This window comes from Strix aluco, chromosome 6, assembly GCF_031877795.1.
Source record: "Strix aluco isolate bStrAlu1 chromosome 6, bStrAlu1.hap1, whole genome shotgun sequence".
Taxonomy (NCBI): Eukaryota; Metazoa; Chordata; class Aves; order Strigiformes; family Strigidae; genus Strix; species Strix aluco.
Genome location: NC_133936.1, coordinates 22,632,247 through 22,646,797, shown reverse-complemented (window position 1 = coordinate 22,646,797; position 14,551 = coordinate 22,632,247). Strand labels below are relative to the sequence as shown.

The following is a 14,551-nucleotide window of genomic DNA, read 5'->3' as shown; positions in this document are numbered from 1 at the left end:
TTTTTGAATCACAACTCTTGTTGACAGATTTAAATGTAATAATTTCTGCTGATGTTCATTTCAAGCTACAACAACTTAAACTTACCACCTTTTATGAGCATTTTAAGAGAGGTAAGTATGGCATATGTGTAGACAGCCATACGATTAAGCTCTTAATTCTGAATTCGAGCACAGATGCTTGCTAATATGCAGGTTTTGCATTATTTGCATTATAAACCTGCTTTCCTGTGTGGTAATGTGCAGGTCTTCTCCCTTTGAACACATATGGCAAGAATAAGAGATTCAGTTTTGGAGCTTGGCCTTCCATCAGCAACCTGCTGCTTTGTGATTGAATGCAGAATTGTCACTGATGGGAGGTTTGCCATGTGTATCTATTGGCAAATTAAGCCAGATACGTTGTCTATAGTTTTACTGCTTGACCATGCATTTATCTGACTAGCTCAGATATGGTCTGGTTATATGGTGGCTCCACAAAGCCTGTGAGCACTTTTTTTTTTATAGATGATTGTAAACAGGTGAGCACAGAAGATGATTTCTGCTTCCATAGGGATAATATTTTCTGTAAAGGTGTGTTAGGACCACAGTAACAATGCAAGAGGAATACCTGACCACATCACCTAATATTCTGGATTGGGTTTTGGTTTTCTTCTTCAGCTTTTAGGTCTGTGTATATTTAAATTCCTATTGTCTCATTCTTCTTTTTTCTATTTCCAGGCTATTAGTGTTGCCAAAGGAAAATAAAGCTTTACAGTTAATTAATGATCAATTGTCTCACCTTGTGAATACGTAGACTGTGTCTGATCTTTTCTTTTGCAGCTGTGCAACAGTTCCTGCTGTTTTCATCCCAGCTGGCAGTGCGAGGGATCCCATTCAATCTCTCCACCCAGGAGGATGTGATCATACCTGTAACAGGGAGCCCATCATACTTTGTTGGAATTGACTTCTGTGCTCAGGATGACACCATTTTTTTTTCAGACACAAGTAAAGACATGATCTATAAACAGAAAACAGATGGTTCAGGTGAGAATCATTCTTACGAACTGTAGAGTAATTGTGGTAAGGTTTCTTTTTCTAAAAAGAATCACAAAAAGTCACACTGTGAGATATACAGATAAATCTCAGTGTCACCCCAATAATGTGGAAAGTGCTTGTCCAGAATGTTTGTTCAACTCATATTAAGCTCATTGAAGTCTCCTGTTCTTTGACAAACTTGCTGAATATGTTTGGGAATAAACTATTTGTAGCACTTTTCACAACTGGTTGTCATCACTGGTCTGCTTATGCAGACTAGTATGGCTTTCAGTAGTATGAAACTTGAGTTTCTCTTTTTAATTTCCCTATCTGGAAAGCAGGATGTTTGTCATGATACTGTAATACAGAAAAAAAGAACATTATGGTTGTGAGATTTTTGGAACTTCTATTTGTGGTAGTGTGAAGAATGTTTCTTGCCAATTTATAATAATGATCAAATATATATTAAGTCAGCATATAGTCTTCTGAGCTTGCTTGTTGGCTTGGGTCAGAGTAATGGCAGACTGCAGCTGACCATTACTAGGCAAAGAGTAGGTAAGGTCTGACTGTTGAGCAAGATGTCCTCACTGCACTGACCTCACTGACCTTCATCCATAAAACTCCTTTCAGTGTAAACTTAGTGACAGATTTTTCTCTTGTCTTTGGCTAGTCTTTTTTTCTCCTCTTCTGGGTTTGTGCTCCTGAACATATAACTCCTTTGCCTGGAGTGCACCCCCCCTCCCCTTGGTGGTTAGTCTTAATATTAAGTAACACAGAGGCAGCATTTTTACCAAGGGAAACCACTAGTTTTGTGAACAGAATACTGAATTCATGTTATTTCCTCTGTTCCTAAACATTTACAATCATTATGTGTGTTATAAATTCTAGGAAGAGAAATCCTGACGGCTAATAGAGTGGAAAGTGTTGAAGATTTGGCCTTTGACTGGATATCAAAGAATCTATACTGGACAGACCCTCGATACAGGAGCATTAGTGTGATGAGGCTGGCAGATAAATCTAGGAGAGCTATTGTTCAGAATTTAAATAATCCTCGATCAATAGTGGTTCATCCTGTTATTGGGTAAATTTAGCTTTGATTCTCATTTGAAACTATACAAATAAATTTATGGTTTAAGCAGAATTGGTGAGGTTAGATTTACATCCAATTCTGAATTTCTGTTTGAATTTGTGTTCTTTTCCAAAATACCATCTCTTTTCAGTCCTCTTGTCTTTATTTGTTTTATTCTGGCCTAGGATTCAGCACCCAGAGGAAAGGGCAAGATGATACAGATTGCACATGAAAAGCACTCAAAAGCATTCTCTTTAAAAACACCAGGTTTTTTTCTTTTACTGCTGTTGATAAACAGGCAAAAGAACTTTGTTTTGTTGTATCACTCAGATCAGAAAGATATTTCTCATAGTTGAAAAATAGTTTTCTAAATTATTTTTAACATATTTTCAGTTCCCAGAATGCTAACCTTGATTCCTGTTTTTTTTCTATCTGAATTTCTTTATTTGAAACATATTAGATACTACTGGCTATATTTGATACAGACCTTACAATATGTGATTCTGTGTACATAAAATGAAGACCTGCTTTTCTTTCATGGAAATGCTTAACTTCAAACTCAATACTCTGTGTTATTTGGCCAAGCCAAAACAGTGTTTCTTTTACAGCATAGTTCAGCTTCTACTGCCATACTACTGAATTTCTTAATTCTTGGATATTGAATTTTCCTATTTAGTAACCAGATATACTGTTTTGGAAGTAATATCATAAGAATAATGTTGAACTCAGATCCTTGGGTGTCCCAACCTTTTTTTGTTCGCTGCTTTGTAAAGTTATTTAACACTAGCTTCAAGTCTTTTACTGTAGGCATAAGTCAGAAGGATCAGGAGAAAATTCCTTGTAATATTCATGCTTACTTGTAAGTATTACCTGGAAGATGCATTTTTTGCTTGATTCTGCCTCCCGGTCAGTACTTAAATGAAATCCTTAACAATTTTAACAAAGTTACGGATATTTTATGTCTAAAGGGACAAACTACTTCCAAAGATTTTGGAAGTTGTTGTACACAGGATAAATATTAATTGTTGGTACCTCTACCAATTGAGGAAAGGGAGAAGGTCAACATAAAATTGTATTTTTTTAAGGTATGTGAAGATGTGGTACAAAGAAGAATGTTAATGCTGCAAACATTTGCTCTGTTTAATTGTGTTATATCATTGGGTTTATGTGTCTTCTGACATGTGTCCTTTCAGGTATATATTCTGGACAGATTGGTTCCGTCCTGCAAAAATCATGAGGGCCTGGAGTGATGGATCCCATGCCTTGCCAATTGTGAATACAACACTAGGCTGGCCTAATGGCCTAGCCATTGACTGGAGGTAAGGGCAACACAGAAGAGAGAAGCTTTTTGAGCAAGTATGTTTGTTTCTTTGAACTGTTAGGGATCAAAAATAAAGGAATTGTGTCAGATTGTGTGGATTGGAACTTTTGTATCGAAGACCTTATTTTTCAATTTGTTGAAAAGCCTGTATAATCTAAGATTTTTCTCAGAAGCCCTCCCCACACACCCCAGTTAGCCTCCTGTCAGGTTTAAGATTATTATCTGAGGAAATGTTAACGCTTAGTAATGGACATAATGCCATTTGAAGAGATATGACATTTTCATTATTTATAGTTCTCTAAGGTTGTACTGGGTGGATGCCTTTTTTGATAAAATTGAGCACAGCACCTTTGATGGGCTGGACAGACGAACTCTTGAACATATTACTCAGATGACTCACCCATTTGGTCTTACTATTTTTGGAGGTAAGTCTGGCATTGAAAAATATTATCTAATGTTACCACAGATTTTTTTTTTTTCCTATGATGATCTGTGAGTATGTGAGATAAAATAACATGGCCTTTGTAATACTGCTTTTTCTATAAACAGCACTGTTGAAAGTTTCTATTAAAAACACGTATTTAGTACTTGCTTGTTTTTAGGACTGGTTTTATGTATATTTGTGTTTAAATAATTTGAGGCAATTCAGGTAACTCTTTTAGTGCAACAAGGCAGATATGCTGTACTAATTATAGCTTCCAAAGTGGGCTACTCATGCTGGACAAACAAGGTAAATCACCTCCCTAGGGGTGATCAGCAATTTCAGGATTTTATTACTTGTACAGAGAATTTATCACTGATTTTATGTTGTGTGTGAAGAAAGATGTAAGCATCTGACCCCTTTTGATTTTGTGAAAAATATCTTCAAAAATATTCTAAAATTTTCTGGAAAGTTGTCTTAATGTATGACTTTTTAAAATTGCTTTGGAATTTGAAATGTCAGTTGAGTGCCTAATATCTCAATTTAAGTGAAATCTGAGAGGGCTTGTTTTTCTATGTTATGTCTATCTATGACTGAAGGACTCACTTTGCATTAGTGATAAAAGTCCTTTTGTCTTTTTCATGAAACAGTTATGAAAAATTATTAAATTTACATGAAAAGCCTTGCAGATTTTTTTCATGATGCTTGTTCTTTTATGTCATATTCTTCTGTAATTGTTATATGTTAAATGCCTTTCAAAACAGGTTATGCATATTTCACTGATTGGAGACTTGGTGGCATTGTCCGAGTGAGGAAGTCTGATGGAGGAGAAATGACTATTATTAGGAGGGGTATTAATAACATTATGCATGTTAAAGCATACGATGCTCATTCCCAAATAGGTGAGCTCTTTTGTTGTACAGATGAAAGACATGAAATAGGGAATAAGAGACAAAATATCAGGACAGCAGATTTCCACTTCCATTAGAAATGGCTTTACTGAATCATAACTGACGTGCAGGGGAGGCAGCACAGGCACTTGCAATCACACATGGTGTATTTCACTGTTTTGCGACTGTGTTCAGTTGTCCTCCACCACTTCTGTTACTTTATTAAATCAACCTTGTAAAATTAAATTATGATTCCATTGTATCACCAATTACAACCTTGTATTTCTCTTTTTCTGGTAGAAGTTTTAGTTAAACTGAACTATTTATTTTGAGGAATTGGGTAAATGTTTATTAATCAACCTACTATTCTTAAAGTAATCACTGTGCATAAGTCTCTAATTTTTCCTTCTTTTCACTGCTGAATTCTATGCAATTTTATGATCTAAGACAAGGATTTGGTATTGTAGTTAATTTAGTAAAACACCCAAAGCACTTATCAAACATATGATCAAACTGTGTGCTAAGGCTCACCACTTATTTGGTGTCCAAAGATTGGATCTGGGCTCCCAGCCTTGCTCAGACAAAGGTCCTCATTTGTGGGAGTATACTTATTTTCAGACAGTTGCTGAAAATTGAACGGAATTTAATAGTATATTCTTGGCTTCCATAAACATTTGTGTCAATGAAGAGTATATGGAGTGTGGGATTTATTATTACAACTTACTACTACTATTACTGTCAGTGAACTTGAACCTGTTTTGCAGTGTATGCAAAACCAGGATTTGCTACAGCATCTTTTTTTATAAAACATTCTTTTACAGTTACTATGCACTTGTAATAGTTCCCAAGCTGCTATTAGTAGTGTATACATTGATCTCTATCACTTTTGAAGGCTCTAACTACTGTAATAGAGGAGCAAATCCCAATGGAGACTGCAGCCATTTCTGCTTCCCAGTACCAAATTTTCAGAGAGTTTGTGGTTGTCCTTATGGTATGAAGCTGGCTTCAAATCAGCTGACATGTGTTGAAGATCCATCCAATGAGCCACCCACTTTGCAGTGTGGTTCCTACTCGTTTTCCTGTGGTAATGGAAGATGCGTGCCTCGATACTATCAGTGTGATGGTGTTGATGATTGCCATGATAACAGTGATGAGCAAAACTGTGGTTCTTTAAGTAAGTAATCCCTGTAATTTACAGTTAGTATTTGTTGTTTGCAGTTCAAAATTTTGATGAGTCAGTCTGATTTTGTTAGAATAAACCAGTTTTTTTTAGGGTGGCATCTGTGGATAAATCCTGAAATGTAGCTTGGAGATTAGTTACTTTGGAAATTATCCATATAACTCATGGGAATATGGGATTCAATACTGGCCACCTAAAGAATGCACAAAAATATTAATATCTCACTAGTTCTCAAAATTTACAGAGTAACAAAAACTTATTTTCTAAAGAAAAAGGTTGTCTTTATTCTTAATTGTTTGTAAATTTTGAAAGATACTGGAATATTACTTGCTTGTCTTATTTTGATGCATGGGGAGGAACAAACGTCTTAAAGATGAAGACATTTTAAAAATAGCACCATAAGAAAAATAACAAAACCATATGCATTGTCTAACCTTCCTCTAAGATTAAAGCAGCACCTTTTATTTCATTTAACATCTGAAAAGAAATGTTATGGCTTTTATTACATTTGGGTGCTTCTGATCTATTTGTTACATCTGGATTTTTACAGTGAAGTGGGTTAAAAACACATTGGTTTATTTCCTGGTTTTACTGTAAAGTGTCTTGCACAAAATATTTTGTTGATCAAGTAAATTGAGAGAACAGTGGGATAATTATAATTGATAAGATATTGAAGGGTTCTTGGCTTTTATGGCTTATTTGGTGCTTCTTTCTTCACAGTTAATTCTTTCTTTTAAATTGCAAACCAGAAAATAGGACATATTAGTAAAATATGCTCCTTAATGCATAGGAGTAACTAGTATGACTAAGATATAAACTCTATTTCTTCTTAGTGGCCTATTTTAGAATAACTAGAATGTCTTTTGGGGAAAAGGAAAGTAGAGAACAAACAGCTACTTGAATAAGTTATTTTTCTTGTTCTTTAGGTTGTTTTGAAGTGCATAACAATGTAGCTTTTTATTGATTCTTTCAGTTTAAAAAAGTATTCTGTTCAGTCCTGCAGCATGTTGGCATGACAGATGTTTTCATTTTAAGCAATACGTGTTTTAGAACTTGCGTATTTTAGACATTCTGTAAGTGTACCAAATGCACTGAATGCTCAGGCAGGGAAAGCAAGTTTTGGAGATCTTTATAAAGTGTCCTCCTGTTTTGTTTTTTATTTAGACAATACTTGTGCTTCATCAGCTTTTACCTGTGCCAGTGGACAGTGTATTCCAGGTCGCTGGCGTTGTGATAAACATAATGACTGTTTTGATGGTAGTGATGAATTACATTGTCCTACACAAGGACCCACTTCATGCCCTGTAACCCTGTTCACCTGTGATAATAGAAGATGTATTCCTAGGATCTGGCTATGTGATACTGATAATGACTGTGGTGATGGATCAGATGAAAAAAACTGCAGTGAGTATCACAACTGTCTGTTGTTTTTTAAACAACTGTGTATGTCTACATAGATATGGCTGTTGGTATAAGGATGATAAATGAAATTAAGAAGAAAGAACTAATATCTAAGTTAGACTAATATTTTGAACTACCAGAGCCAAGTAGAATGCAGAAGAATAATTTAAAAAAAAAAAAAAAAGGGGGGGGGGGGCAACTGTTCTAGTTATAGTCATGGTGCTGCATAATGTCACCCACTGCAGCTAAAGCTTGGATGTTCTAAGCACTTATTTCATGAGTAATTTCTCAGTAATGACTAATGGTGTAGTCAGCTAATCTAGTCTGGAAGTTTTAAGCAGAAGTAAGACAGTAGTTTTTCCATATACTTTCTTTAGTGTTATTTACCACTGAGTGGAATCTTCTGTTTGTTTTGCATGAGTCCAAGCCTACATATGAATAAACAATTATTAGTGCTTGTAATCTGTATGATAACTAGTTGCTGCATTACATGCTGCAAGTTAGCAATAGTGTCCTTCTACTGTCTCAGGATTATGCTGATTTCCGAAGAGAGAAAAGAAACACATCTGCATTTATTGCCATTCTTAATAGCTTTCACAGGTACTTGTGAACCCAGGCAATTTCAGTGTCCAGACCATCGCTGCATTGACCCATTCTATGTCTGTGATGGAGACAAAGACTGTATAGATGGTGCTGATGAGCATGACTGCAGTAAGTGTAACTTAGTGTGTTGAATGCCTCTTTATTGTTTCCTCACTCTTGCCCCCTGAGCTGTCTTTGGTGACCTTATATTACCAGCTCCAAGATAGCAGAATGCATAATAAACCTATCCATAAATTAACCCTGTTTGTGATGGTTGTTTTAGAATTTTAGTAAGCCCTTTGATCTCTAGGCTTGTTGCAGAGGACTGAAATCTGTTTCCTCTGTTTTCTGTAGATTCCAGGGTCACTGTGTTTTCTGTATCCCAGGGAGATCATGGGCTTCAGTGGAACTTGGACTCCTGATACCATATCTGACTTGGGCACCTGTAGAAAAATTGGGTGCAGTCTAGCTTGTAAAATAAATAAATAACATAATAAATAATATTTTTTCATTTTGTAGTATATAACTGCAGTGCCACAGAGTTTAAATGTCTAAGTGGAGACCAATGTATCAGCACTTACTACCAGTGTGATGGTGTTTTTGACTGTAATGATCACTCAGATGAGACTGATTGCCGTAAGTATATTGATGCTGAAAGAAAGGCTTCAATTATTAGGTGATGCTTCTGAAAATTTTCTTTATCTGCCATATCAAATAATTGGCACTACTGTCCTTAAAACCTCAAAATTCTTTTTAGGGAAACTTGTCTATAAATCGTTTTTCTGAGCAGAAATTTCAAACACAGTAGGTTCCAGCTCAAGAGTAGATTTTTCTGGCAAAGAGGAGAGTTTGCCTTCCTTTTTGGGTCTAATGTTTTGTTTTACTTGGCACTTCAGTCTCAGGGTTTAAAAGTAAAATTAAGAAATCTGTTCATCTAGAAAACTGAAAACCTTTATCCATGAGAATTAGATTGACATTTTTCCTTGAGTAATTTTTACATTTAAGTTAGTTAAAAGGTTGCATTGCAGGGCGGTGAAAACTAGTTTCAGCAAGTAATTTCATATTGCTTTGGTCATGTACATAGATATCAAAATACGTAGATATTAATATGTGCTTGCTCAAAATATAACAATAGTTGAATTGCCTTGTTCACCATATTATAAAGTAGGAGTTAAATTGGTGAGATTCTGAAATGTCATGTAGATTGACTGACTGATTCTATGGCCTAATCTAAAAGCAACACAGTTCTTAATAGTATTGTAACTACTTATGCAAGAGATGAACTGAACATAGTGATTTTGCTTCTCTGTCTAAAATTGAAACAGCTTCTGAACTGTTGAATGTCACTGTTTTAGCTACAAGACCACCAGGGATGTGCCACCAGAATGAATTCCAGTGTCAATCAGATGGCAACTGTGTTCCTGCTAACTGGGAATGTGATGGCCATCTTGACTGTGCAGATGGCTCAGATGAACATCATAGATGTCCTGCCAGGACCTGTCCTCCATCTCTTTTCCGCTGTGATAATGGCAACTGTGTCTATCGAGCATGGATCTGTGATGGTGATAATGACTGCAGGGATATGAGTGACGAGAGAGATTGTCCTACTCAACCCTTCCGGTGCCCCAGCTGGCAGTGGCAATGTCCAGGGCACAGTATCTGTGTGAATCTGAGCAAAGTATGTGATAATTCTGCCGATTGCCCTAATGGAGCTGATGAATCCCCATTGTGCAGTAAGTTACTGTTCAAGCATCTACTATAGCCTACTATGTGCTATGGCTTCAGAAAGAAATGAAATATTCAGCATGCTGTATTTAATGCAGCAATGTTTCTAGCAGAAATTGTAAGCATGCTGAAATTAAAACTCAAATTACTAAGTGGAACTTGCTTGCAGTGAAAGGAGACTACGAAGATCACTGATGAATTCATTAGCTATGTCCAATCTTGTGCTCTGAATTCAGATGTGACTTCCACTGTCTTCAATATAGGTTTTTATATAGCAATATGGGAATGCGCTTTGTGTTCCTGTGAACACATTCACTAAAGCATGGTATGCTTTAAGTTCAGATGAAATGTGATTCAGTCCTTAATATTTTCTTTTAAATTTCTAACTTCAAAAATCATGAAAAAAATCTAAAAGCTCACATGTAGCCAGAATTTGTATGTACATTGATTATGAACTGATTTAAGCATAATCTTTTTCTTTCTTTCCTTCTTTCCTCCTTCTTCTCTTTAATCAATGACATTCTCAGATGAACCCCAGCCAGGTATGATCATAAATGATTTTAAATTATTGTTTATTAATACAATTTTAGGTTTAGAGTGATACAGTAAATTTTTGTATATTTCTGTCTAGCTTTGAAAAATTTGTTGAATGCTTAGACAGCATTCTGTTTAGCATTCATTTAATGGGATTCAGTAGTACATACTATGTTGTTACCTGTCTTCACGTGCATTGTGTGTGTTACATTTTGCATAAGGGCCTCAGTCCAGTCTCATGTTGCATAACTGATGATTGTGCAGTTATGTTTTAGCAGCAGTCTTCAGTTAGTAATGCAATTACAAAGTATTAAATTTAGCATAAGAAACTTTTGTTAACTATTTGCTAATTTCCTGCCCCAACCCCATTTCAGATCAGGAGAGCTGCTCTGACAATAATGCTGGCTGCACTCATGAATGTATTCAAGGACCCTTTGGAGCTCAGTGTACCTGTCCTATTGGATACCAGCTTGCAAATGACTCCAAGACATGTGAAGATATTAATGAATGTGACCCTCCCGGCTTTTGTAGTCAGCATTGTTACAATGAGAGAGGGTCTTTTAGGTGTTACTGTGATGAAGGATACATTCTAGAAACCAATGGGAAGACTTGTAAAGCAGCAGGTGAGGAACATTGATGTCAACCTAACGGTGTCTGGAAAATGTCCAGCTTTGCCATTTTCATATTGTTATCTTTTAAAAGAGCTGATGTAAACAGCCACTTAAAGTTGTTCATGGCAGATGACCTTCAGTATTAAAACTCTCAGCTGAGGGGTTAACTGGAAACTATTATTTCCTTGAAATAATATATTTAAATTAACCCTGGAGTGGTCAAAAATAATATTCTGGAGAAAAGAAATGCCAGGCACCTGTAAGCCATAGGTTAAAATTTGCTCTTCTGTAATCTCTTTATTCTCCTCCCTGGTCCCCATGCAGTCTGAAAGAGGGAGAAAAGAGCAGACTAGCTAAACAGGAGGAAAAGCCAGGCTGAGTAGAGTAACTGGTGGTACGAAGAACTTGGGGGTTTGAATCAGGACTGGTAGCTGAGAGTGGCTTATGGAGGAATAAGGGTTGGATATGTCAGCAGCAAACTGGTTGGACAGTGGGGAAAAGGACCTGAGGTCCAGATGTGAGACTGGAAGGGGAATCTTGTAGAAAGAGTAAATGATGGAGAAAGGGTGGAGAAAAGCCAAGGTAGGTCCAAAAGTCAGGGTGACAGCCTGGATATAATAAAATAGCTTGGCCTGAGAATTGATTTGAATTTGTTCTTTCAATATGTATATCTAGATACAACAGCTTCGAGGCTATACAGCCATGCCAAATTAACTCCGTGTTTCTTTTTCTTACAGAATTACTGTTGGATAGCTTATTGGTTTATTTTAATTTCTTTTCATTTGACAGAGTCTGGGAATCTTCTTTTGCTGGTGGCAAGTCGTAACCAAATTGTTGTGGACAACATCACCTCTCAGTCACACAGTATTTATTCTCTGATTCGGGATGGGAGGAATATTGTGGCTATTGATTTTGATTCAGTCACAGATCGTATCTTTTGGTCTGATACAACACAGGATAAAATTTGGAGTGCTTTTCAAAATGGGACTGACCGAAAAATAGTAAGTTTTGCTGAATTATTCCTGTCTCTTTGTTGCAGAGAGAAAATGAAGACACTGTATCTCCAGTTAACAAAGGGGAAGAGGGAAATCCCAACATTGTAAGAAGAGAGATAACATAGACAAAGTGAAACAATTTTGTAGATACTAAGCCAGCCTTTCATATAGCTTTTTGAAAAAGAAAACTGAAGGCTTTCAAGAGGGACATTTTTAACATCAGGCTATAAGTGTATTTCATATTAGTAGATGCTAACTTTTTCAGTAGACCCACTGAAGTTAGTAGGAGTATATGCTTTGTCAGCACTTTGAATGTGTACATTGTGACTCATTTTGCATAAGAGACCTAGAAAATGTTGGACATTTGGTTCCCCATTTTCCATATCTATAGAAATAGAAAGGGTAAAAATTTAATATCAATTAGTTTGTTCTCTCTCTTTCCTTTTTTTTTTTTTTTTTAAATTCTTGTTATTAAACAGGTGTTTGACAGTGGTGTCACCGTGACTGAAAGTATAGCGGTGGATTGGGTAGGTCGCAATCTTTACTGGACAGACTTTGTTCTGGAAACTATTGAAGTCTCTAAAATGGATGGGAGCCACAGGACTGTTCTGATTAGTGAAAATATAACAAACCCGAGGGGACTAGTATTAGATCCCAGAATTGAGTAAGATTTTATTTTTTATGTCTTGTTTTGAAAAGATGGATATTTTTGTGATGTAACAGTGTTAAAATTTAAGAAATGCCCAAACCGTATTGTAATTGTAAATGACAAGTGGAAGAGAAAACTTAAGACAATTTTTTAAAATAGTGTTGCAGAGTTAATATAATATTTAAAGTCATATGGTGATTATTTGTAATCTCTTGCTTTGTTTCGCTGTAACAAGATGTTTTTTCCCTGTAAAATAGATTTTCCTACATTTGCTTCTTAGTTAAGAACTATTAATTCAAAATTTTGATATATCATTATCAGTTGGTGATACACCACAAACTTACCTACTTAACAGCAGAAGTAGGGAGGTGACAGTCCCCCGGTACACTGCACTGGTGAGGCCACACCTTGAGTATTATGTCCAGTTTTGGGCACCTCAATACGAGAGAGATATCGAGGTGCTGGAGCAAGTGGAGAGGAGGGCAACGAAGCTGGTGAAGGGCCTGGAGAACAAATCCTATGAGGAGAGACTGAGGGAGCTGGGACTGTTTAGCTTGAGGAAGAGAAGGCTGAGGGGAGACCTCATCACTCTCTACAACTACCTGAAAGGACATAGTAGAGAGGTTGGTGCTGGTCTCTTCTCACAGGTCATTAGTGACAGAACAAGGGGGAATGGCTTTAAACTGCAACAGGGGAGGTTTAGACTGGACATTAGGAAAAAATTTTTCACAGAAAGAGTGGTCAGACAGTGGAATAGGCTGCCCAGGGAGGTGGTGGAGTCACCATCCCTGGATGTGTTTAAGGGTCATTTAGATGAGATGTTGGGGGATATGGTGTAGGGGAGAACTTTGTAGAGTAGGGCTGATGGTTGGACTCGATGATCCCAAGGGTCTTTTCCAACCTGAATGATTCTATGATTCTATGTAATATAATGTGGTATGCCTACCTGGGAAGGAACAAGTTCCTTCGTAGCTCCAAGTCTAAAATAACATTAATATCGTATAGATAGTTATGAAAAATCACCTTCCCATTTCAGACAGCAAGTGGCATAGAATAAATGGAATGTTATGATTTGAACTGCTCATGTACAAACTTTTACTGTTTTTTGAGCTCTTCGGTGCCTTGAACTCTTTTTACTGCCAGGCATGTGGGGCTCTCTGGTTATAGTACTGTTAACTTTATCAATGCATGCTTGTAAAAGTACAAACCCATATCAAATTATTATTTAGCAACTGGAGAATCAGATTATGATCAACACTGAAAAACAGTGATAACAGTAGTTTCTAGGTACTGCTATTATTGACAAATGAAAACAGCAGTAGAAGTATTAAAAGAATTTTTAAAACAAAAATGATATTAGTATCTTAAGTGTATTGCTGAAATGAATAATTTCAGTATCATTGTGTAGGACTTTTCTTAAAAAGGTTGTTTCTATTTTTTGGTTAGTGAGTCTTCATGTAATGTTTCTTAAGAAGCAGCTAGGTTTTTTTTCAGATTGGTAACCACAAGTTACTTTTTTCAGTGCTCATGTAATGTTCTGGACTGACTGGGGCCAAAACCCTCGAATTGAAAAAGCCAGCATGGATGGCAAAATGCGAACAGTGATTATTAACAATAAAATTTACTGGCCCAATGGACTCTCCATTGATTACCCAAATAAACTTCTCTATTTTGCTGATGCTTATCTTGATTATATCGATTTTTGTGATTACAATGGAAACAACAGACGACAGGTGGTTGCAAGCGATCTGGTAAGACTTTAATAAGAAACTATTGTTTTCCCATGTCCTTGCTGATAGTACTTAAAAATGTATTTGCATTGTCATAGACTTGGATGTATTTTTCTTCAGAATACTTGGGTGAAACACATATGAAGTATTTTAGCTGCTTGCTACAGATGGAAAAAGAATTGCATATCCTATTCACAGTCTCTCAGGAGATCTTCAACAGAACCTGGAGTTGAGTGTAGACTTAGTGCTTTAGATCATTCTCATTTGTTCTGTCTGCATGCATAAAGACTAGAGGCAGTATCTGAAACTGCTGATACTAGCTGGTGCATTTGCTGTAGGCAAATACAGTACAAAAAAACTGGAAGAACTTTCCCCGGTGACCTTCCATGAGTGATTATTGCTACTATTCTTGACAGCAGTGAAGGGTTTTGT

General features: G+C 36.4%; 1 protein-coding gene across 1 annotated transcript in view; it reads left to right on the top strand.

Annotated features, from left to right (window-relative positions):
* Positions 1–14,551, top strand: part of LRP2 (LDL receptor related protein 2) — a 127,095-nt gene that overhangs the window by 46,878 nt on the left and 65,666 nt on the right. The window contains exons 16-29 of the mRNA XM_074829033.1: positions 817–1,020; positions 1,900–2,092; positions 3,274–3,399; positions 3,696–3,826; positions 4,587–4,724; positions 5,605–5,886; positions 7,057–7,296; positions 7,885–8,004; positions 8,395–8,511; positions 9,231–9,608; positions 10,509–10,757; positions 11,535–11,746; positions 12,220–12,404; positions 13,912–14,140. Of these exons, the coding sequence (XP_074685134.1) occupies positions 817–1,020; positions 1,900–2,092; positions 3,274–3,399; positions 3,696–3,826; positions 4,587–4,724; positions 5,605–5,886; positions 7,057–7,296; positions 7,885–8,004; positions 8,395–8,511; positions 9,231–9,608; positions 10,509–10,757; positions 11,535–11,746; positions 12,220–12,404; positions 13,912–14,140 (2,804 nt within the window). The remainder of the gene's footprint in view (positions 1–816; positions 1,021–1,899; positions 2,093–3,273; positions 3,400–3,695; positions 3,827–4,586; positions 4,725–5,604; positions 5,887–7,056; positions 7,297–7,884; positions 8,005–8,394; positions 8,512–9,230; positions 9,609–10,508; positions 10,758–11,534; positions 11,747–12,219; positions 12,405–13,911; positions 14,141–14,551) is intronic.